General features: G+C 47.7%; 1 protein-coding gene across 1 annotated transcript in view; it reads left to right on the top strand.

The window, feature by feature from the left end:
- Positions 1-21,378, top strand: part of dnah5l (dynein, axonemal, heavy chain 5 like) — a 56,548-nt gene that overhangs the window by 21,215 nt on the left and 13,955 nt on the right. Inside the window, exons 36-79 of the mRNA XM_086151620.1 lie at positions 273-401; positions 695-894; positions 2,302-2,455; positions 2,805-2,915; positions 3,002-3,157; positions 4,092-4,220; positions 4,527-4,742; positions 4,819-4,965; positions 5,043-5,215; positions 5,869-5,939; positions 6,016-6,123; positions 6,250-6,437; positions 6,969-7,163; positions 7,837-7,971; positions 8,047-8,104; positions 8,567-8,698; positions 8,857-9,074; positions 9,166-9,300; positions 9,414-9,590; positions 10,700-10,789; positions 11,166-11,300; positions 11,818-11,919; positions 12,025-12,192; positions 12,261-12,467; positions 13,026-13,118; positions 13,196-13,432; positions 14,137-14,202; positions 14,711-14,880; positions 14,972-15,080; positions 15,175-15,285; positions 15,665-15,819; positions 15,984-16,105; positions 16,563-16,792; positions 16,881-17,039; positions 17,110-17,266; positions 17,346-17,491; positions 17,571-17,705; positions 17,786-17,887; positions 17,992-18,105; positions 18,772-18,939; positions 19,233-19,337; positions 20,675-20,788; positions 20,876-21,052; positions 21,161-21,355. Of these exons, the coding sequence (XP_086007746.1) occupies positions 273-401; positions 695-894; positions 2,302-2,455; positions 2,805-2,915; positions 3,002-3,157; positions 4,092-4,220; positions 4,527-4,742; positions 4,819-4,965; positions 5,043-5,215; positions 5,869-5,939; positions 6,016-6,123; positions 6,250-6,437; positions 6,969-7,163; positions 7,837-7,971; positions 8,047-8,104; positions 8,567-8,698; positions 8,857-9,074; positions 9,166-9,300; positions 9,414-9,590; positions 10,700-10,789; positions 11,166-11,300; positions 11,818-11,919; positions 12,025-12,192; positions 12,261-12,467; positions 13,026-13,118; positions 13,196-13,432; positions 14,137-14,202; positions 14,711-14,880; positions 14,972-15,080; positions 15,175-15,285; positions 15,665-15,819; positions 15,984-16,105; positions 16,563-16,792; positions 16,881-17,039; positions 17,110-17,266; positions 17,346-17,491; positions 17,571-17,705; positions 17,786-17,887; positions 17,992-18,105; positions 18,772-18,939; positions 19,233-19,337; positions 20,675-20,788; positions 20,876-21,052; positions 21,161-21,355 (6,399 nt within the window). The remainder of the gene's footprint in view (positions 1-272; positions 402-694; positions 895-2,301; positions 2,456-2,804; positions 2,916-3,001; positions 3,158-4,091; positions 4,221-4,526; positions 4,743-4,818; positions 4,966-5,042; positions 5,216-5,868; positions 5,940-6,015; positions 6,124-6,249; positions 6,438-6,968; positions 7,164-7,836; positions 7,972-8,046; positions 8,105-8,566; positions 8,699-8,856; positions 9,075-9,165; positions 9,301-9,413; positions 9,591-10,699; positions 10,790-11,165; positions 11,301-11,817; positions 11,920-12,024; positions 12,193-12,260; positions 12,468-13,025; positions 13,119-13,195; positions 13,433-14,136; positions 14,203-14,710; positions 14,881-14,971; positions 15,081-15,174; positions 15,286-15,664; positions 15,820-15,983; positions 16,106-16,562; positions 16,793-16,880; positions 17,040-17,109; positions 17,267-17,345; positions 17,492-17,570; positions 17,706-17,785; positions 17,888-17,991; positions 18,106-18,771; positions 18,940-19,232; positions 19,338-20,674; positions 20,789-20,875; positions 21,053-21,160; positions 21,356-21,378) is intronic.

The raw sequence follows: 21,378 nt of genomic DNA, 5'->3' as shown, positions 1-21,378 counted from the left end.
CGACAGCCAGGTTGATTGTCTTTTACTTAAAAATTACATCATACCTATTAATTCATGTGGTTTCCATGACGGGGGGTTGTGAATGAAGCACAATTTCAGTGGTCCATTGGTGTGACGTGGCTAAATGTTTTGATGGCGCGAAGCTCATCAGCCACCAAAAAATCCATAAATTAGCTTCATCATTGTTTAAGCTTTTATTGAAGATCAAATTTTCAAATATCACTTTCAAGCAGGAATGTGAAAAAGCTCTCTGATGCCTCTGACCCCCCCAGGCGATGCTGCCCAGGCACTGGACTCGTCTCGGCGAGCTGACAGGTCACGCCTTCCAGGTGGACTCCGAGACCTTCTCCCTCAGGAACATCATGGAAGCGCAGCTTCTGAGAAACAAAGAAGATATCGAGGTGCCGTCCAGTGTGTCTTCCAAGTCTTCCCAGCTGGGGGACCAAAAAATGGCCGTTATATTTTGCACAACGCTTGAAAACAAACTGTTTAATAACATCAAGTCACTGTTGGCGGTTAAAAGTGACAAAATAGCCCCCAAAGGTTAACAAAAGACGAGTGAAGAATGAATATTTAAACAACCAAACCAATTCAATGATCTTATAAAAAGTGATAACATCTGTAATTAACAAGAAAAGATGAATATCTACATTTTTATTACATTTATTGTATTTTTTTCTTCTCCCTGCATTAGGATGTTTGCATCAGCGCGGTGAAGGAGCGCGACATCGAGGCCAAGCTGAAGGAGGTGGTGGCCGAGTGGAGCGGCCACTCGCTCAGCTTCGCCACGTTCAGAACCCGAGGGGAGCTGCTGCTGCGAGGTGCCGAGACCTCAGAGAACATGGCCGCCGCCGAGGACAGCCTGATGGCACTGATGTCACTGCTTAGCAACAGGTGAGGGAAGGAGTACCGTTTCAGCAGTTTAAGCTAATAGACTGAATTAATGAACAGATGATTCTTGTTGAACTCTTTTCCTGGCCAATGGACTTGAATTTCTTCCCTTAAAGACGTTTCCCCTCTCATCGGAGATGCTTCTTCAGTTTGAATGGACTGTGGGGAGTTTTCCGTAAAAACTGCCAGGATTGGGGGCTGGTCTAAGTTGTAATAGCTTATTATGTAAATGGCTGAGTTGTTTTGCAGAGACTAGGTTGAATGGGGTTGTTGTGTTAACTGGGCTGTTGTTAAGGGGAACAAAGGTACAACTTTAAGGGGTTGTACCTTTGAACAATGGTATGATGTACCTTTGAACAGCGGTATGTTGTACCTTTGAACAACGGCGTTTTGTACCTTTCAACAAAGGTATGTTGTACCCTTGAAGAAAGGTACAACTCCGCAGGAGTTACATGAGCTAACTCCCAGGAAGTTTTACCTTTGCTCAAAGGTACAACAGAAGAGTTGTGTTGCAGAAACTAGTTTCAATGGTGTTGTGTTAACTGGGGTGTTTTTTGGGGGCACAAAGGTACAACTTGTACCTTTGAGGGGTTGTATCTTTGAGCAAATGTACAATGGAAGAGCTGTTTTGCTAACACTAGGTTGAATGGGCTTGTTGTGTTAACTGGGATGTTGTTGGGCAGAACAAGGGTACAACTTGTACCTAAGAGAAGTTGTACCTTTGAACAAAGGTAAGGGTTGTGCCTTTGAACAAAGGTACAGCTTCTGGGGACTTACCTGAGCTAACTCCCCAGAAGTTGTACCTTTGAGCAAAGGTACAATGGAAGAATTGTTTTACAGAAACTAGGTTGAAGGGGGTTGTTGTATGAACTGGGATGTTGTAAGGGGGAACAAAAGTACAACTTGTACCTTTGAACGAAGGTACAGCTTCTGGAGACTTACCTGAGCCATGTCTCCAGAAGTTGCACCTTTGAGCAAAGATATAATGGAAAAGTTGTTTTGCAGAAACTTGGTTGAATTGGGTAGTTGTGTTAACTGGGATGTTTAACAAAGGTACAACTTGTACAACTTCTACCTTTTAGGGGTGGTATCTTTGTTCAAAATGTATGCATGAGCCAATTAAATCTGTAGCTATGGTAAACAGCATGTATGGCTGAACTGTTTGAATTACTGAAACAATGAATATGTTACTGAAAAAATTAAACATAAGTTAGGGAACAAAATGGTGTGTGAATGAATGAGTAAGCAGTTGGTGAAAATGATGGATGGATGATTTGGCACGATGAACTGAACGTGTCAACCCAATTAAAACTGTTTGAAATACAAACTCACCAAGATGAATAAATGAATGAGTAAATGAATGAATGCATGATTTGATACGTGACTGTACCCTCACCTCCTGGTCCGCAGGTACAACGCCCCCTTCCGGCCATCGATCCAGCTGTGGATCCAGAAACTCTCCAACACATCGGAGATCATCGAGAAGTGGCTGTCGGTCCAGAACCTCTGGATCTACCTGGAGGCGGTCTTTGTGGGCGGGGACATTTCCAAGCAGCTGCCTCAGGTGATGACCAATCAGGTCTCGCGTAGATGTCAGCATGGGACGTGGGATTTGAAAATACTGGACTTGGCTACTCCCATTTCTATCGCATGTGTTTTAAAGAGACATTTATTATTGATTTTAAGGTAAAGGCTTCAATGGAGTAGTAAGTGAAAGATTATTAGCATGCTAAGTAGCATGGCTAACGTGTCACTTCCTGCTCCGTAGGATGTTTACGTCCGGTAGCTCTTCCCCCTCTGTAGGTCTTTTTCCGGAAAACAATCATCTGCGCTGAGAGGAGAATCTAAATGTGCCTTGCTGATGAACACAAATCTGCAGAATAACCAACCTTGGCTCATATTCCTTCATCCAGGAGGCTAAACGTTTCCAAAACATAGACAAGTCGTGGCAGAGGATCATGCAGCGAGCCCATGAGGTTCCCAACGTGGTGCAGTGCTGCGTAGGAGACGAGACGCTCAGCCAGGTTCCTGCTCCCTCAGTCTCAGCCAAGCAACACCGTTCACTCAAATGTTGGATTCATTTTATCTTTCTATTCGCTTGTACGTCCAGCTGCTGCCTCACTTGCTGGAACAGCTGGAGCTCTGCCAGAAGTCTCTGTCTGGTTACTTGGAAAAGAAACGCTTGGTTTTCCCGCGCTTTTTCTTTGTGTCTGACCCTGTGCTGCTGGAGATTCTGGGCCAGGCATCCGACCCGCACACAATCCAGGTAAGGCTTGGTCACGATCCCAGCACGGGGATCTGACCACCGGGTTCTGCAAGCGGTCGCTCCCTCAAACCTGTTAGAAGACATCTGAGTAGACGCCGGCGCTCAGCACTAACACTCGAAAACCTCCCTCTGTTGGCTTCGCAGCCACTAAAGATTTTACTTCAATACCATCTGTCTGGGCCAGGTAGCCAAACAGATTCAGTGATGCATGATGGGTCTAGACATAATATTGAACTTCATCGACCCTTATTTTGACCTTGAGTACCTGATGTTCGCTACATCTGCATCCAAGCTTCAAACACCAGGCTGTTAGGACGCTCTACTCCCTCCCCACTCTCTCCACTCTGCCCCACCCCAAGATGAGACACCGTCACAGAGAAACCCATCATGCTGCTATGGCACCATATACCTTTATGATATTACTTACTGACCTTTGCACTAAACCTTACAAAAAAAAACCCTCTACTGCTACTCTCTCATGCCATCAAACATCAGTTCGTATTTGCGTGCACTTCATACTTCATAGTTTAATGTTTACTGTTTAATGTAATAGTGCACTTTACTGTTAATTTGCACTATTGTCATTGTTCTTATTTTGTTAATTTCAAGTCACCTTGGGAGAAACATCTTCACAATTCCTTTGTATGTCCAGTTCATGTGGAGAAATTGACAATAAAGCTGACCTTGACTCACTTCAGGGTTGCAGCATTTCTGATTCTTTTAATATTTCCTGCCAGTGCTTTTTGTGACAGGTTTGGTTTGATTTTTTTTTTCCTTTTTTTTTTTTTATCATTGCAATTGTAGACCAAACTTTGGGCCCGCAAATCAATGCTGCCTTTTTACGGATTCTGCAGCAAAGGTCTGAGGAATGCTTGTACTCTGTGTCTGATTGATTTGATTTTGATTCCACCCTCCTCCCCTCACGCTCTCTCAGGGTCATCTCCTCAGTCTGTTCGACAACATCAACAGAGTAGTCTTCGGTGCGAAGATGCACGACCAGATGGTCAGTTTTCAGTCACAGGAGGGCGAGACGGTGGATCTCAGCCAACCGGTTCTGGCACAGGTACGAAATGCGGTCTGACGGGAAACAACCAAGCTATCCGAAAAACCCGATGCCAAATGAACGTTAAGGGCGATGAATGGATATTGAAAAAGGATCAAATTCGCTTCATCAAATAGCCCGAATTGAGTTAGCGTATGCGCTGGATTTTTTTTTTTCTTTTTTAATATTACAAGTTTCCCAGTCAAACATTCTTTCAACCCCTTTCTACTATTCCTCAAAGCAAATTTCTACCCAACAATTTTGTCAAAGTTCCTTATGTTCATTTCACCAAAGTGCCTCTCCTCATGTGGTGGCCCTGTCCTTCAGGGTAACGTGGAGGTCTGGTTGGGCCTGCTCCTGGCCACCGTGCGGCGAACCCTCCACTCCATCATTCGTCAGGCTTACCTGGCCCTCAGCGAGCCGGGCCTGCAGATGCTGGAGTTTCAGTCTGCTTTCCCAGCTCAGGTGGGCCTGCTCGGGATCCAGATGATCTGGACCAGAGATGCAGAAGAAGCCTTGGTCCTGAGCAAGTCCGACAAGAAGGTTTGCCTTCCCCGACCTCTGAGAGTGGAATCGCTTGCCGTCGTGCTGTTTCCTCACGATGTGACTCCCGCCTCAGGTCATGCAGACGACCAATCGGAAGTTTCTGGACCTCCTCAACGAGCTGATCGACGTGACGACCAGGGAGCTGAGCAGGAATGAGCGGACCAAGTACGAGACCCTCATCACCATTCATGTCCACCAGAGGGACATCTTTGATGAGCTGGTAGGTGGAAGCTTGCGCAAATGTCTGGTTCATGGCGGAAAAAAGTCGAAATTGCTTTTTTTTCATGTCTCGTCCAGGTGCGGCTGGGCGTGCGATCGCCGTCGGACTTTGAGTGGCAAAAGCAGTCGAGGTTCTACTTCTTGGAGGAGGCAGACAGATGCGTCATCCAAATTACTGATGTAGAGTTTAGCTACTGCAACGAGTATCTGGGCTGCACCGACCGGCTGGTCATCACGCCATTGACGGATAGGTACGTAGACTACCAACTGGTCCTGCATACCGTTGACACAATTTCGTAGGGAATATTTATACTATTTACAAGACTACAGCTAGACTCTTTCAGCCTTTTTTTCCCACTATGCAACGTTTTCGGCGGGTATTAGCAGAGCCACTGCTATTTCAGTCTGTCGCTTTTCCTTCTCCACTTGGTCGGGATACATCGGAGAGTTGACATCGTCCAAGCCGGGCTGTTCTGCCCACAGCTCCACCATCTGCTCTTTTTTCTGGATGGTCCATATTGATCAGGACGTCCTTCGCCGTTCCTGTTTATTCACATCGCCAACAAATAGCATCTCTGCCGGCAATACTGCTCTGGTGATTGTTGGTCGACTAGGTTTCCTGTTTCCGGTTTTGTTAGTGCTCATCTTTTGGTTGTTGTTTGTGTTACGTCACAGTAAAACCTGAAAGACTCGCAATAATATCAAACATATCAATATTTCATATCGTTGTAAGACCAAGACTCAGAAAAGACAGCAAAGAGTACCACCTGATACCTAACGACCGAATGCCACTCCAGTAAAACATTTCCTCACGACTTTTGATTTTAAGTTTGTTTCTGTGAAAATCGTGAGGTCAAAGCCCAGCATCAGCCTTCTTCATGTAAATTTGAAACCCTCCATCCAGGTGTTACATCACTCTGTCCCAGGCTCTGGGGATGAGTATGGGCGGGGCTCCGGCTGGTCCCGCGGGAACAGGTAAACCAGCTCGTCAATTTCGATTTGCCGCCACCGCCACCAATTCCTTCACGCAAAATCCCGTCTGTGTTTCCAGGAAAAACAGAGACCACAAAAGACATGGGTCGCTGTCTGGGGAAATATGTTGTGGTCTTCAACTGTTCGGATCAGATGGACTACAGAGGACTGGGCCGCATCTACAAGGGTGAGAACGGCACCTGTGAGGAAATGGGGCAGCGGGTCAAATTTGTTCGTTTCAAGGTTCTTTGGAGTTTGAAGTGGTGTTTACAGGTGACTCCGAGATGATGGGTTCTTCGGTTCCCCCCTGCAGGCCTGGCCCAGTCAGGAGCGTGGGGTTGCTTCGACGAGTTCAACCGCATTGAGTTGCCGGTGCTCTCCGTCGCCGCCCAGCAGATCTACATCGTTCTGCAGTGCAAGAAAAACAAGAGGAAGCAGTTCGTCTTCACTGACGGGGATGTGGTGGACATGGACCCAGAGTTCGGCATCTTCCTCACCATGGTAACTTTGGTGTATTAATGTAGATGAGGGTGATGGGTCTTGCCCAGATCCCCGAACGTACCCGATGAGTGTCCGAAAGAACTCTTATCGGGCATGTCGGGACATGGTTATGGAGTATTCATTCATGATGTGACCCTTGTCCGACACAGATCCCGAGTTAAAAGTTGGTAATAGGCGAACAAGAGAATTGAATCAGACTCAGAGCTGAGAATGAGAGCTATATCTGGGAAACATCATTTAGACTTTCAGAACTTTTCTATCTTGGAACTTGAGCTTCACAAACAAAGGGAACCTCGAGCGAATCCTATGACAAGTGTGTTGGTCTGTTCTGTAGACCTCAGAACCAGCGAGTTCAAGCAAGGTTCTACCTCAGTGGAAGTAAACAGACAGAGGTGGAGGTTAGAACAGGCTTATTTGTTGTAGAACTGATCGAACAAAATTTTTTTTCTGGATTCTGAGTTGGAACATGGCGTCACCACAAAAGTAAGCCACCACCGTCAAGACCTCACTCCTGACCTCTCGGTTCTTCAGAACCCGGGTTACGCCGGTCGTCAGGAGCTCCCTGAAAATCTGAAGATCCAGTTCCGCACCGTGGCCATGATGGTTCCCGACCGAGCCATCATCATGAGGGTCAAACTGGCCAGCGCAGGTTTCCGTGACAACCAGGTCCTGAGCATGAAGTTCTACACGCTCTACAAGCTGTGCGAGGAGCAGCTCTCCAAACAGGTTTGAGGGAGGACGGCCATTCAGCCGATCCAACAACAAATCAACGATTAAAATCCAGTATTTGTTAAGAAATCGGTATTCGGCCATTGACAAATGGGATTGTCAAGGGATTACATAGAACCTTGCTCTTTTATCAGACAAAAAAACATTTTAAATTGGAAAATTGCGATGATTGTTCCCTTTGCTTCCATCCATCCATCCATTCTTTGAGAGGGTCACTGACAGATGTACTGCAGTGCAGCCCTGCTGCTTCATTTCTCAACATTCTGTTTATTTATCCAACAGTGAAGAACTTTGCATTCAGAGAGCATATCTGGTGAAAGGATGGGACTTTAGCTTTTTCTTCAACTACTGTTTTTGTTTTTTTTGTGAAATTTAGAATTTATATTATTTCAATTAAGTTCATGTTAAATTTAAAGTTCCATTCAGTGGTGGCAAGTGAATCTTTGTTCAGTCAAACAAAGACAATAAATCTTCTGCCTTCTCTGATGTAATTGCTGTCCAGTAGCAATGACGCGGTGTATGATAAGACTTACATGCTAGGTGTCGACTCAAAATCAAAATTCGAGGAAAGACCAATTAACTTGATTGTACGCTCACTGTCGATTATTCGTTCCCTCCCAACCACAGTCTCGGTCACGTCTTCTTCGCTCCGCTGTTGTCTTCCCGCTAGGTTCACTATGATTTTGGCCTGAGAAACATCTTGTCCGTCTTGAGGACACTGGGCGCTGTGAAGAGATCCAGCCCATCTGAGCCGGAGAAGACTGTGGTCATGAGGGTCCTTAGAGACATGAACCTCTCCAAACTGGTATGACGGCATTCTTATTTTTTGTCTTTTTTAGAACAGTTGAGAAAAGATTCAACACTGGTGTTCTCTCCGCAGGTGGATGAAGATGAGCCTTTATTCATGAGCCTGATCAACGATCTGTTTCCTGGTATCGGTGAGTTGCCGCTCAGATGCATTGCTAATCACACACACACACTTGAAACCAGCAATCTGATGTACTGGGACCTGTTTACATAACATCATCTTTACAAATGCAAAACTTCAGTCGTGTTCTGGCCGTCTGCCTACACAAGAAGGGTGTTTACGGTGCTTGAAAACCGAAAACTGCGTGTAGACAAGCATGCACACTAAGTTTGCAGCCAATCAGGTGGACCAAAACAACAACCGGGCCCGAGACAGGAAGTGTCTCTACGAATGTGTTTCAGTTCATCACAAACTAACACCACCGACTTGTGGCTGAGATTGTGTAGAATGGCGTTTCCAGCTGTCTCATGTCCGCAAAGTTTTTTTTTTTAAAAGGTTGCCGTCTGCACGTGGTGCTGTTTGAAAATAAGATGTGACGTGTAAACGGGGTGAACTGTGGTGAACTGTGATTGCTCTTCGGTTCCTCCTCCAGTGCTGGACAAAGCCGGGTATCCCGACCTGGAGGGGTCCATTACCCGTCAGGCGCAGCAGGCCGGGCTGATCCCCCACCCGCCTTGGGTCCTCAAACTGGTTCAGCTCTACGAGACCCAGCGGGTCCGACACGGTACGGATCCGCCCTCCCGGCAGGAAGGTCTTAACATCGGGCTAAAGATTCCCGGTGATCGGCTAGCATGCAAAGTGTGGAGGTTCTTGGTCATCCAGGTCGTGTTGAATTCTTGTCGAAATGTTCTCGTCGTGACAACTGGACCGTATCCTCGGCAGGCATGATGACTCTGGGCCCGAGCGGCGCGGGGAAGACGACCTGCATCCACACGCTGATGAAGGCCATGTCGGAGTGCGGCCTTCCTCACCGGGAGATGCGGATGAACCCCAAGGCCATCACGGCCTCCCAGATGTTCGGGACGCTGGACGTCACCACCAATGACTGGACGGACGGCGTCTTCTCCACGCTGTGGAGGAAGACACTGAAGGCCAAGAAGGTGTATATTTGATTGGATATCTTCTGGAAAATTCGTTCAAGGTGAAGCGTTAGGAAAAAATTTGCCAGCAGTGTGTGTTGGTGTGCGTCAGGGTGAGCACATCTGGATCGTCCTGGATGGGCCGGTGGACGCCATCTGGATCGAGAACCTGAACTCGGTTCTGGACGACAACAAGACTCTGACGCTGGCCAACGGAGACCGCATCCCCATGGCGCCCTGCTGCAAGGTGGTGCCAGGGGCGAATTCTATCTAAGTTATAACAAATAAGTCAAATAATAAGTCATTTAAAGGTATCATTTAAATCTCAATATGTATAATTTGTCCCCTTCCGGCCTCCAGATCGTGTTCGAGCCCCACAACATCGACAACGCATCCCCGGCCACCGTGTCTCGGAACGGGATGGTGTTCATGAGCTCCTCGGTGCTCGGCTGGGGCCCCGTCCTGGCGGCCTGGTTACAGACGCTGCCGCCGGAGACGGCCCGTAGCCTGGAGCTCTGCTTCACCCGCTGCTACCAGGTCAGATGACGGTCATGTCTCAATCCGCCCGTACATTAGAAGACTTTGAAAAGATTCCGAAAGGATTCGCAGGAACCTAGCTCACACCTGCTCACACCCAAAACTAGTTTTTAGAGTTTTTAGTCTCAGACTGAGATTTTACAAAGACTGTGGATCTTACAGGGTCACTATTTACAAGACTACAGCTCGATTCTTCCCGGATTTTTTCCTCACCTGACAATATTTTCTGCGGGTATTTGCGGAGCCTCTGCTTTTTCAGTAACGTCGCTTATCCTCCTCCGCTCGGTTATGATTCGTTGGAGAGTTGACATCGTCCAGGCCGGGCTGTTCTGCCCACAGCTCCACCGTCCACTCCTCTTTCTGGGTGCTCTATGTTGATGAACAGGATGTCTTTCGCCGTTCCTGTTCATCCAACAGAGACAACTAAATGCACAAAGACAGCAAGGATAAAAATAGATAACAGAACGAGGTCACGACATGTGAATGAATGAAGAAGTGAGGAAGTGGAAGCGCTGGGTGAAGCGCTGGGTGAAGCGTTGGTTGAAGCGTTGGGTTCTGCACCAGGGTGGGATGAACCGTTGGTTGAATGAGCTGCCCATCAGTCACATCTCATCGTGCAGGGGGTGGGAAGGATTGTTAAGGATAGCGCCAGATTTGTCCTTCACCCTCTCCACGGCCACCGATTCAAGATTGTCCAGCTTCAATCCCACCGCCGAGCGGCCTTTCTTCACCAGCTTGTTGAGCCTGTTGATCTCGCCGGTCTTGTCACCATCTCACCAGCACCAGCGAAGAAATACACGGCTCCGGTGATTGTTTGGCGACCATGTTTCCTGTTGGCGGTTTTGTTGGGGCTCATTGATTGGTTGTTGATTGCACAGTGACACCGTAAAGGCTGAAAGACTTGCCATCATATCAACAACGTTTGATATTGTTGTAAGCATAAGACTCGGAAAACACTGATCAGATCACCACCTTATGCTTAACCATGGAGATGACGGGAGCTCCTAAGATTTCCTTCTGACTTTCAGTTTTTATTCTGCAACCAGCTCAATCATACTCCGCCTTGCTTTCCCCTCCGCCATTATCCATCCGTTGTCTCCGTCTTCCAGGATCTGCTGGACTTTGTCTCCATGTCTGTGGGCCCAAAGATGCAGGTCTTGGAGTGCATGTACATCCGGCAGACTATAGACCTGCTGCAGGTACAGAAATACTGCATAAAAACACCCCAGAACATTCTGTCCCTCTTAGTTTAAGTGTTTTTTTCAACTGTGCTGAAGTTAACTGTGCTTACATGAAGTTCACATTCACGCCTCACCTTCCTTACAACCTCATTTGATGCTGAGAGTCCAATTGGAACGAAATCAGAAATCCAAAAGACAAAAATAAGCTCAGTATCTTTAAACAATCCTCTGATGTCAGACCTGTTTTTATAGGATAAAAAAAAACGTCTTAAAATATCCCAAATTATAAAAACTTTTATTTCGCTTTGTTCAAACAAAGATAGACAGAGGATAAATATGAACATGTTTTTTTTTTTTTTTTTACTTTTTTATTTTATGTGATTATCCCGTACAGGGTCTGCTGCCGACGGCGGATGACAGACAGGGTTGCCGCGGTAACATGGGCCGGCTGTTTGTGTTCGCGGTCATGTGGTCCCTGGGCGCGCTCCTGGAGCTAGAGGACAGGGCCAGGATGGAGGCCTTCCTGAAGGTGCGTGGGCGTCATATAAAGACATATAACCATCCACGCTCTCATTTAGGCCTCTGGTAATTTAGCGGAAATATTGAAATATTAAAATGAAAATCTTTTGTGTAGGTATTATATTTTGGTTTGTTTCTGTTTTGGTTTTCTTCCCAAAAATGATGAAGTCAAAAGGCCTTTCCCTCTTGACTTTTTCCAGAATTTTTTTTTTTTTCCTCGCGTTGAGTACTTTCGGTAGCTGTGAGGTCATTTCCTGTTAATCCTTTTGCAAATGTCTGTCCTCAACATGCCAATAAGATACTTTTTTTTCCGATTTTGTTTTCTTACCTGAAATGATGGCCTTTCCTTCCATAGTGTTTCCAGAAATTGTTTTTTTTTCCCCCTGGCCATAAGTACTTCCTGTAGCCGTGAGGTAATTTCCTGTTAATCTTACATACGAGATCGATATTGTAGACGTCTGTCCTCTGCGTGCTTTTCTTCGCATTTTTATCAACTCTTGAAAAGATGCCGGCGTGTCTGTGTGCAGACTCACAGCTCGTCCCTGGACCTGCCGATCACCCAGGGCAACCAGACCGTCTTCGAGTTCGCCGTGGACCGGCAAGGGGAGTGGGAACACTGGTCCGACAAGGTCCGACTCGCGTTCGTCTCCTCCGTCCTCAATGTGAACTCTCCACGTCCCCCTGCCTGTCCGAAATCCCAGTTTGCCGCGAGTGCCGCGTCAATTCTTCCACAGGTCCCGGAGTACGTCTACCCCGGTGACATTGTCCCCGACTACTGGTCCATTCTGGTGCCCAACGTGGACAATGTGAGGACGGAGTTCCTGATGCACACCATCATGAAGCAGGGAAAGGCAGTTCTGCTCATCGGAGAACAGGGAACCGCCAAGACGGTGATGATCAAGGTAAGTCGCGCCCCTTCTCCCCCGACGGAGACGGGGATCAAGCTAAAGCTAAAGCCAGGTGTCCACAGGGCTACACCGGTAAGCTCGACCCCGAGCAACATCTGAGCAAGACGCTGAACTTCTCGTCGGCCACACTGCCAGGGATGTTCCAGCGGACGGTGGAGAGCTACATCGACAAACGGATGGGCGCCACCTACGGACCGCCGGCCGGGCGTAGGATGACGGTCTTCATCGACGACATCAACATGCCCGTCATCAACGAATGGGGAGACCAGGTGTGGCGCCCAGCTGTCCGACTGGTGACAGAGAGGACGAGAAAAATGAGTCAAAAATATATTTAACGGTCCCCCCCATTCTTGATTGTTTGAAGTCCAAGTTTTTTTAAGAAAATTGGGAGGAAATAAATATAAATTATGTAGCATCGTTTTTAATATCATACCATATCATATGTAATATTATAATGTTATCAATATATAATTATTACATATTATATATATAATATTCTATTTCACACATTCATTTTATTATTTCTAATATTCTCTCAAAAATATTTGATTCATTTCCATAACTTGTAATACTTAATTTTCACAAATATTGCATTTTTTTGTAAATGCACATTTTGCTCATTTTTAAATGTGAAAATTGAAGCTTGGCTTTTTGTTGTTTTAAAAAAAAAAATCTTGTAATTCGAAATGTTTTTTCCTCATGAGAATCACATGTCCTTTTTACCGAAACAGAGAAGCTTACATTGAATGTTTGACTTTGACCTCGAGTGCAGCTCAAACTCTCCAATAACCAGTGGCGTGCATCGTCTCCACCTCTTCCTCTGGCAGATAACCAATGAGATCGTGCGTCAGCTGATGGAGCAAGGCGGCTTCTACAGTCTGGACCGTCCAGGAGACTTCACCACCGTGGTGGACGTCCAGGTGAAGATCCCACCTGGTGCCGCAGCTTTGTCCATCGACTCACTTTCCCGTGACGATAAATGTGTCATGACCACCAGCTGGTGGCGGCCATGATCCAGCCCGGCGGGGGGCGGAACGACATCCCTCAGCGCCTGAAGAGGCAGTTTTCCATCTTCAACGTCACCCTCCCGTCTAACTCTTCCATCGATAAGATCTTTGGCGCCATGGCTCGCGGCTACTTCTGCCCGGAGAGGAGCTTCCCCGCCGCCGTCTGCTCGCTCGCCGCCGCTTTGGTGCCCACCGCCCGGCGGCTGTGGCAGGCTGTCAAGGCTAAGGTACATTTGCAAACACATAAGCTACCGCTTGTTGTTGAAAATCTTGATCATAACAGAACTGCAGCAATAATTTTTTTTTTTTTTAATTGTGAAAAAAGAATTGGCTGTTAAGTGTTTCTTAAATGGAAATGGTGTCTTTTTTTCCCATCATGCAATTTTGTACAATCCAAACTTTGCACATCATCTGATATTCTTGATTTGTATGCACTAACCACCTTAATCAACTATGTTCATTGTGTATTATTTCCTGTATATTGTTTTTGCTGTATATTGTAGAGTTTTTGCATTCTTATTTAATTTAATTTTTTTTTATTTTTTTTTTTATCCATCTACTGCACAGATCTCACTCACATCGTATTGCATTATATCTCTATCGCTGCTACCGGCTGCCTACTGGGCCTCAGGAAACTCATTTGGTTCAATTCTCTCAGAGTAGAGTGACCATAGAATAAAATAAAAATAAGAGACACTGAGCCCGTCTAGCTATAGAAATGCATTTGTTCCACAAGCTGTCCTGCGGGGCTCTCCCTTTGAGATAGGGTGAGAAGCTGTCTTAAATCATCTAAATAATTCATCTATAATCAATAAATGAATCATCTTGAAGTGGCTATTTCGAAAAATAGGCGCAAATAAATAGGTGTTCTGCTGCGGCTGATTTGACGCTTGCCTTTTTTTTTTTTTTAATCCCGCTTTTGTCTTCCCAGATGCTCCCATCACCGGCCAAGTTCCACTACGTGTTCAACCTGAGGGACCTCAGCAGGATCTGGCAGGTAGCGGGTCAGACATTTAGAAAATGGTATTTTTACTTTCCAAACGCGGTGGAAGGAGACTGCAGGGATGAAACTGAAGGAATTGTTGTGTCACAAACGTTGGGGTTTATGTTGATGCTTGCTTCTGTTTTAATTTTTTTTTACCTGAAATTGAGCGGGAACACTTATTTGTATTGCAGACTGTGGCCAACAACAGCTATTGCTTATGAAACGGATGTTTTAACGCCAACCGGGGGTTTTTCCTGACAGAAATATGAAAAGACAGAAAATAGCAAAAGACATCCACAAATAAACAAACGGCAGAGAGAACAATAACAGCAACAACGTCAAGGATAAGAATGGACAACAGAATGACAAAAAAAACAAGTATGAAATCAGGATTAAATAAGTATTAAGTATCAAATTAGTAGTAAATCAAGAAGAAATCAACCACAAGAACATGTCACCTGGAAACGATCAGTATGTCAGGCGTCTCAGCTGATCTCCGTCTCTGGCCTTCTTCTGGCAGGGGATGCTGACCGTGACGTCCGATGTGTGTCACAGCGCCGAGCTCCTCGCCGCTCTCTTCCACCACGAGTGCAGCCGGGTGATCGCCGACCGGTTCACCGACAACGGCGACAGGCAGATGTTCAGCACTATTATCGAGAAAGTGTGTGGTTTTTTTTTGTTTTTCTCAATGTAGAATGGACTTTCCATAATTTCTTATTTTCCAATTTAAAATATATGCTGCCTGATATCCGTCTCAGGTCACAGCGGAGGAGCACGGCAGAGCTCTCACTGAGCACGCTCAGTGGGACTGCTGCTTCGTGGACTTCCTGCGAGACGCTCCGGAGGCCACGGGAGACGAGCCCGAGGACGTGGAGATGGAGGCTCCCAAGGTTCTTAACAATCCAGCGCCCAGATGCATGTAAAGAGCTGTTTCGAAAAAACAAAAATGGACTTGTGGCTAGTTTATGTCACTATGATTGGCAGGTGTACGAGCCAATCCCGTCGCTGGACGTCCTGGCGGAGCGGCTGTCCCTATTTCAGCAGCAGTACAATGAGGCCGTGAGGGGCGGAGCCATGAACCTGGTCTTCTTTAGGGTAACAGTCACCCTCTTTTAAAAACAAAATTAAAAAAACACGACAAAACCTTGATTGAATGTGCCGATTTGATGGAGGCGGGACTTCATCGAGCCATGATCGGCGGTCGTCCCATGACAGTTGAATAAAGTGGGATTTTAACACCAAACTGGGGAAAACAGTAAACAACCCGGTTCTCTAGGTTCCCATTCTTCTCCCAACCGCCATCAGGTTCACCGAAGCCTAAATTGTCCGTCATTGGGAATGACGTGCCGCTGTGATTGGCTCTTGTTGCAAGGGGGGGGGGCAGGACCGAGTGGAAGGATTACATTGTACAGTAGATCCTGAGAGGCCCAAACGTTGAGTGGCGTTTCTTTTCCCCCCCCTCCACGTGGTCCAGGACGCCATGATCCACCTGGTGCGGATCTCCCGGATCCTCCGGACCCCGCGGGGGAACCTGCTGCTGGTGGGCTTCGGCGGATCCGGCAAGCAGAGTTTGACAAAGTTGGCCTCCTTCATTGCGGGACACCAAATCTTCCAGATAACACTGACCAGGTGATATCAGGCAGAGAGTCACACTGTGGTGTGTGTGTGTGTGTGTGTGTGTGTGTGTGTGTGTGTGCGTGCGTGTGTGTGTGTGTGTGGTGTGTGCGCGTGCGTCTGTCTGTTCTTGTGTGCCTAATGTGTTGATTTTATGTGTGTGTGTCCATACCCTGCAGGTCATACAGCAGCAGCAACCTCCTCGAGGACCTGAAGGCTCTCTATCGGATGGCGGGCCAGCAGGGAAGAGGCGTCACCTTCCTCTTCACCGACAACGACATCAAGGATGAAGCCTTCCTCGGTACCGACGGCAGATTTCATGGTTGTCACGACAACCGCAGATCTTCTCCCTACAAAATAAAAGCGCCGGCTCGAGACCGACTGGTCGACGCGCTGATTGTTGGAGATTATTTTCAAAGGATTTCTGAACAATGGAAAGATATTTTATTCCAAATACAAGGTTTTTGTCAGTGAATTCGGGGAAAGAAAATTATCAACGTTTTCTTCTTTGTGTCCATTTTCCGTCAGATCACAATTTCCACCGAAAATAATAATAATCGAGGGTGAAACGTTGTTATTATTATTATAACTCTGAAACTTCAAAGGTTGACCGCGACCTGGATGACCTTCACGGACGTATTTGTTTACAACATACTTTCTGATTCAAGCGCTTTCTTTCTGCTTCCAGCTGGTCCCAGCTTCTCCTCGCCTCATTCTGAAAATCCATCCTTCACTCCATTGTCCTCTTGTCCTCGCAGAATACATGAACAACGTCCTGGCCAGCGGCGAAGTCTCCAACCTGTTTGCCCGGGACGAGCTGGAGGACATCGCTCAGGACCTGATCCCCGTCATGAGGCGCCAGCAGCCCAGACGACCTCCGACCCCAGAGAACCTCTACGAGTTCTTCCTATCTCGTGTGCGGAGCAACCTCCACGTCGTCCTGTGCTTCTCGCCAGTCGGGGAGAAGTTTCGGACTCGAGCTTTGAAGGTGCTGGGAGTTTCGTGATTCCGAATGGAAAAAAACAAAAAACAAAAGCAAAGCTCTGGCTAAACTTCCCGACCTTTGACCCCGCCAGTTCCCGGGCCTGATATCGGGCTGCACGGTGGACTGGTTCCAGCGCTGGCCTCGGGACGCCCTGGTGGCCGTGTCGCATCACTTCCTGTATCAGTACCAGGACCTGCAGTGCTCTGAGGATGTGAAGAAGAGCGTCGTGGTCACCATGGGAACCTTTCAGGTAGGAAAAAAAAAAAAAATCCCTCCAGATGAAAAGGAGCCCTTCACCGGACCGTCTCCTCCCCCTTCAGGATCTGGTGGCGGAGAAATGTGCGGAATACTTCGAGCGTTTCCGCCGCCAGACGTTTGTGACGCCCAAATCCTACCTGTCCTTCATCGATAGCTTCAAGATCATCTACTCCGAGAAGATAGCTCACGTCGGCACGCTGGCCGAGCGCATGAGAACGGGTAGGGCCCGACCGCTCGGCCTGGAAGTCCACGAACTGCATTCCGCGACACGGTAACGCCGGCCCGTCTCTGTCCGCAGGTCTTGGCAAGCTGATGGAGGCGGAGCACTCGGTGACCGGGCTCTCCCAAGAGCTGGTGGTGAAAGAGCGGGAGCTCGCCGTCGCCTCCCAGAGGGCAGACGAGGTCCTGCGGGAGGTCACCGCCAAAGCTCAAGCCGCCGAAAAGGTCCGCTGAGAACTTACCGGACGACCGCGGGTATTTTTTTGGGGGTTAAAGCACCGATGAGTCTCATCTGCACCACCAGGTGAAGCAGCAGGTGCAGAAGGTGAAGGACAAAGCTCAGCTGATCGTCGCCGAGATTGAGGCCGATAAGTCGGCCGCGGAGACCAAGCTGGAGGCGGCCAAGCCGGCGCTGGAGGCTGCAGAGGCGGCGCTGCAGGTCTCACGGTTGGAAACGTCGGATCTAAGATCGTGTCCCACTCGTCACGCTTCCCCTCCTTTCTTCTCCTTCGTCTCCAGACCATTAAACCGGCGGACATCGCCACGGTGAGGAAGCTGCAGAAGCCTCCTCATCTCATCATGAGGATCATGGACGCCGTCTTGCTGCTGTTCCAGAGGAAGGTCAGCTGTTTCGTCACTGACGCCGATGACCAACTAAAAGCTCCGCCTTCCTTTGCTTTTTCGCTTTTCCCACAAAAAACTGTTCTTTTCTTTGTCGCCGGCAGATCGACCCGGTAACGGCGGACCGGGAGCGTCCCTGTCCGCAGCCCTCGTGGGCCGAGGCCATGAAGCTGATGCAGAACTCAGGCTTTCTCAGCATGTTGCTCAACTTCAGCAAGGTGCCAAATCTCGAATTGAGTTTCAATAAATACAGTGGCCACTTCGGATACAAATCACTTTATATATTCATTTTTTTAAGTTACCATACGCGATTCGAGCAAATTTTATCCTTGAAATAAAAAAAAAATTCACGACACAAATCCGAGAGCAGGAAAATCGCAGCAAGCGAGCGCCCACGACTTGAATACACACCATGACACCACCACACCTTCTGAATCAGCGCCGCTCTCACCTTGAAGAACGCCTCGCAGCTTCCAGCATCCCTCAGCCGCTTCGTCCAGTACGCACATCTCATGTCGTATTCCTATCTCCTCTGTGGGATAATTTTATATCTTTGTGCTTATTTTTTCTAATGATCATCATGTGCCCTAAGAAATCAAGTGGTACGGCAAGTGGTGAACCCAGAAAGAAGATGCTTTCTCTAGAAATTAATCACAAACGTGGTTTCCGTGTTTCCTGTTTTTTTAAATGGGAAAAATAAATTTAAGTGGCAAAAATATCAACTCCTGGAACAGATTAAATCTGTATCTTAAGGGACCACTGTAAAGCATATCATCTTTGGATCGGTGCTCCTGAGAGTGAAGCAACGAGCATCAATATACATTCAGATCTTCTCGAAAACACGTTTCAATTTCTTGAGCCGTCTTTTTCTCCACCCGTGTTAGGACTCCATCACCGAGGAGGTGGTGGAGCTGCTGGCCCCCTACCTGGAAATGGACGATTACAACATGGAGTCGGCCAAGAGGATCTGCGGCAACGTGGCGGGACTCTGCTCCTGGACCCAGGCCATGGCCGACTTCTTCGCCATCAACAAGGAGGTTCTGCCGCTGAAGGTATGAACATCTTGGCACGTCACCGTGAGCAAGAAAATAGCCGTCTACACTTTTCAGCTTCGGCCCGCCCAAAATAAACATGGCGGAGTGTCTCTTTGAAGCATGGCTTCTGGAACTCAAGCCATTCATGATGCCTGAAGCGTTTACCGACTAATCTGAACATTTTCAGAACTACTTTGTCGCACAAGTTCTGTGTTTTGTGTGTGTGTGTGTGTGTGTGTGTGTGTTTGTGTGTGTGTGTGTGTGTGTGTGTGTGTGTGTTTGTGTGTGTGTGTGTGTGTGTGTGCGCACAGGCCAACCTGGCCCTGCAGGAGGCCCGCCTGCTGGCCGCTCAGGCAGAGCTGGCTAAAGCTCAGGAGCAGCTGGACGCCAAGCAGCAGGAGCTGGATGCTGTGCAGGTACCGCGGCGACACAAAGCCGGCGAAGCCACTCTTAATGACAAACCCGGAGGCAAACGAAGCATCAGTCTTCTAATGAGGCAACACATCAGGCACAGCAGTCTCTATTTATATATAATATATATATTTATTAATATAAAGTCAGGCGGACGTCGTAAAATGTCTGTAAAGCTGAAAAATAGTTGCAATAACTAGACTGAGCGCTCGCGAGATAAGGGCGATGCAGTTCGACGTACCAGTCTTTCGGTTACTTGTTAAAAAGAGATTAAAATAAAGTCCAACCTCGGCTTACGAATTTAATTTGTTCTTTGACTCCGTTCACGAATCAAATCCATTTTTCCCATTGAAATTAGCCGAAATCCCTTTGATCTGTTCTCCAGATCCCCAGAAAACATACTGTTTTCTTTTGAAACCTTTTGATGGATTTATATGTGGCAAAAATACAGGAAGGAATCCAAGATAACCTTAATTATTAATGTTTCTGGTGATCCTTCTCCTCTTGTCAGCACTTGTACCCAGCATTTCCTTCACTAAATCAGCAAAAGTAAAGCCTTCTGGCATGAGACCCTCGCTAACGCTATCTCTAGCAAGCTTGCTGTCATTAATCCAAACTAACAATCAGTTTTCCACTTCTTCTAAGACTTTTGCTTGTTAACGTAGTTGCCCCTTTAGCCACATAAGCCGTCTTAAGAACATCTTTGTTTTTCAGGATTGTACAGATGGTTGGCTTATCTGTGTCGCAAAGCTTGACGAGATCTGTAACACCAACACCGCTCTCACGTTTAGCTATTGTTTCTGTCTACAGATTGTACCGAAATTCTTAACTTCTTCTTTCCCCCACTATCACTAGCATTTTTAACTTTGTTGGGAGCCATAATGAGGGCTTACTTTCTGAAAAAAAGCACAAAAAGCGGTAAAACAGGATGATATGACAATGAATGATGTAAACAACACGGTGTAGCACGCACGACTGCCGCTACGTCATGACGCCACAATGCGGAAACACCGGTGAGTTTGTCTGTTTTCAAGGTTGTTTGCAGGTCGATTCAAAATTTGATCAAAAGCTCCGTTAGAAGGGCAATTTGTTTGTGATTCGGGGCGTTTGTAAACCGAGGCCGCTGGTTCTTACAGCACCCTAAACGACAGACAGCATTTGTTCAAGATAATCACCATCTACAGCGCAACCAAATTTTGACCAGGTAGGCTTTTAAAAACACGGAAAACCCTGCAGTCCATCATCCCAGCGGCCTCTAGACATTTTTCTCATCATCAGCGACAAAGAAAGCACTACACCGGTGATTGTCGTATGATCGTAATGGCTGTGAATCCCCCTTTAGGCGCTTTATGACGCCGCCATGAAGGAGAAGCGGGACCTGGAGGACGACGCCTCTGCGTGCCGCCTGCGGATGGCCAACGCCAAAGCTCTCATCGATGGTTTGGGAGGAGAAAAGGTGCCCACCTGCCCGTTCCACTGTTTATCCTCTTGTTTCTTTCAGCCCGTACCCACCGGCCCGGGTTGGATCCCTCTCGCCTGGCAGGTGCGCTGGACCGAGAGCAGCGCCGGCTTCCAGAACCAGATCCGACACCTGGTGGGAGACGTGCTGCTGTCCACGGGCTTCCTGTCCTACGCCGGTCCCTTCAACCAAGAGTACCGCGGCGCACTGCTGGAGCTGTGGAGGAAAGAGATGGAGGAGAAGCTCATCCCCTTCAGTCCCGTGAGACCCGGTTTCGAGTTGTTACCGAAACGAGACAGATCGGGGGATTTTGATTTTTGCCGAGTTGTGGACGAATCTGGGATATTAACGTCTCAACGTCCCTGCAAGGCCCTGAACGTGACCGGTCTGCTGGTGGACGCCGCCACCGTGAGCGAGTGGAACCTGCAGGGGCTACCCGGCGACGACCTCTCTGTCCAGAACGGCATTGTGGTGACCAAGGCATCCCGCTACCCGCTTCTGATCGACCCCCAGGGCCAGGGCAAGACCTGGATCTGTAACCGCGAGCGAGATCGGCAGCTGCAGGCGAGCGCGCCACCCTCTGCCGA

This window comes from Fistularia commersonii, chromosome 8 (genome assembly GCF_037954325.1).
Source record: "Fistularia commersonii isolate RoL2024-O1a breed Wild chromosome 8, RoL_Fcom_v1.0, whole genome shotgun sequence".
Classification (NCBI taxonomy): domain Eukaryota; kingdom Metazoa; phylum Chordata; class Actinopteri; order Syngnathiformes; family Fistulariidae; genus Fistularia; species Fistularia commersonii.
The sequence above is the reverse complement of the archived record's forward strand: the minus strand, read 5'-3'. Positions and strand labels throughout refer to the sequence as shown.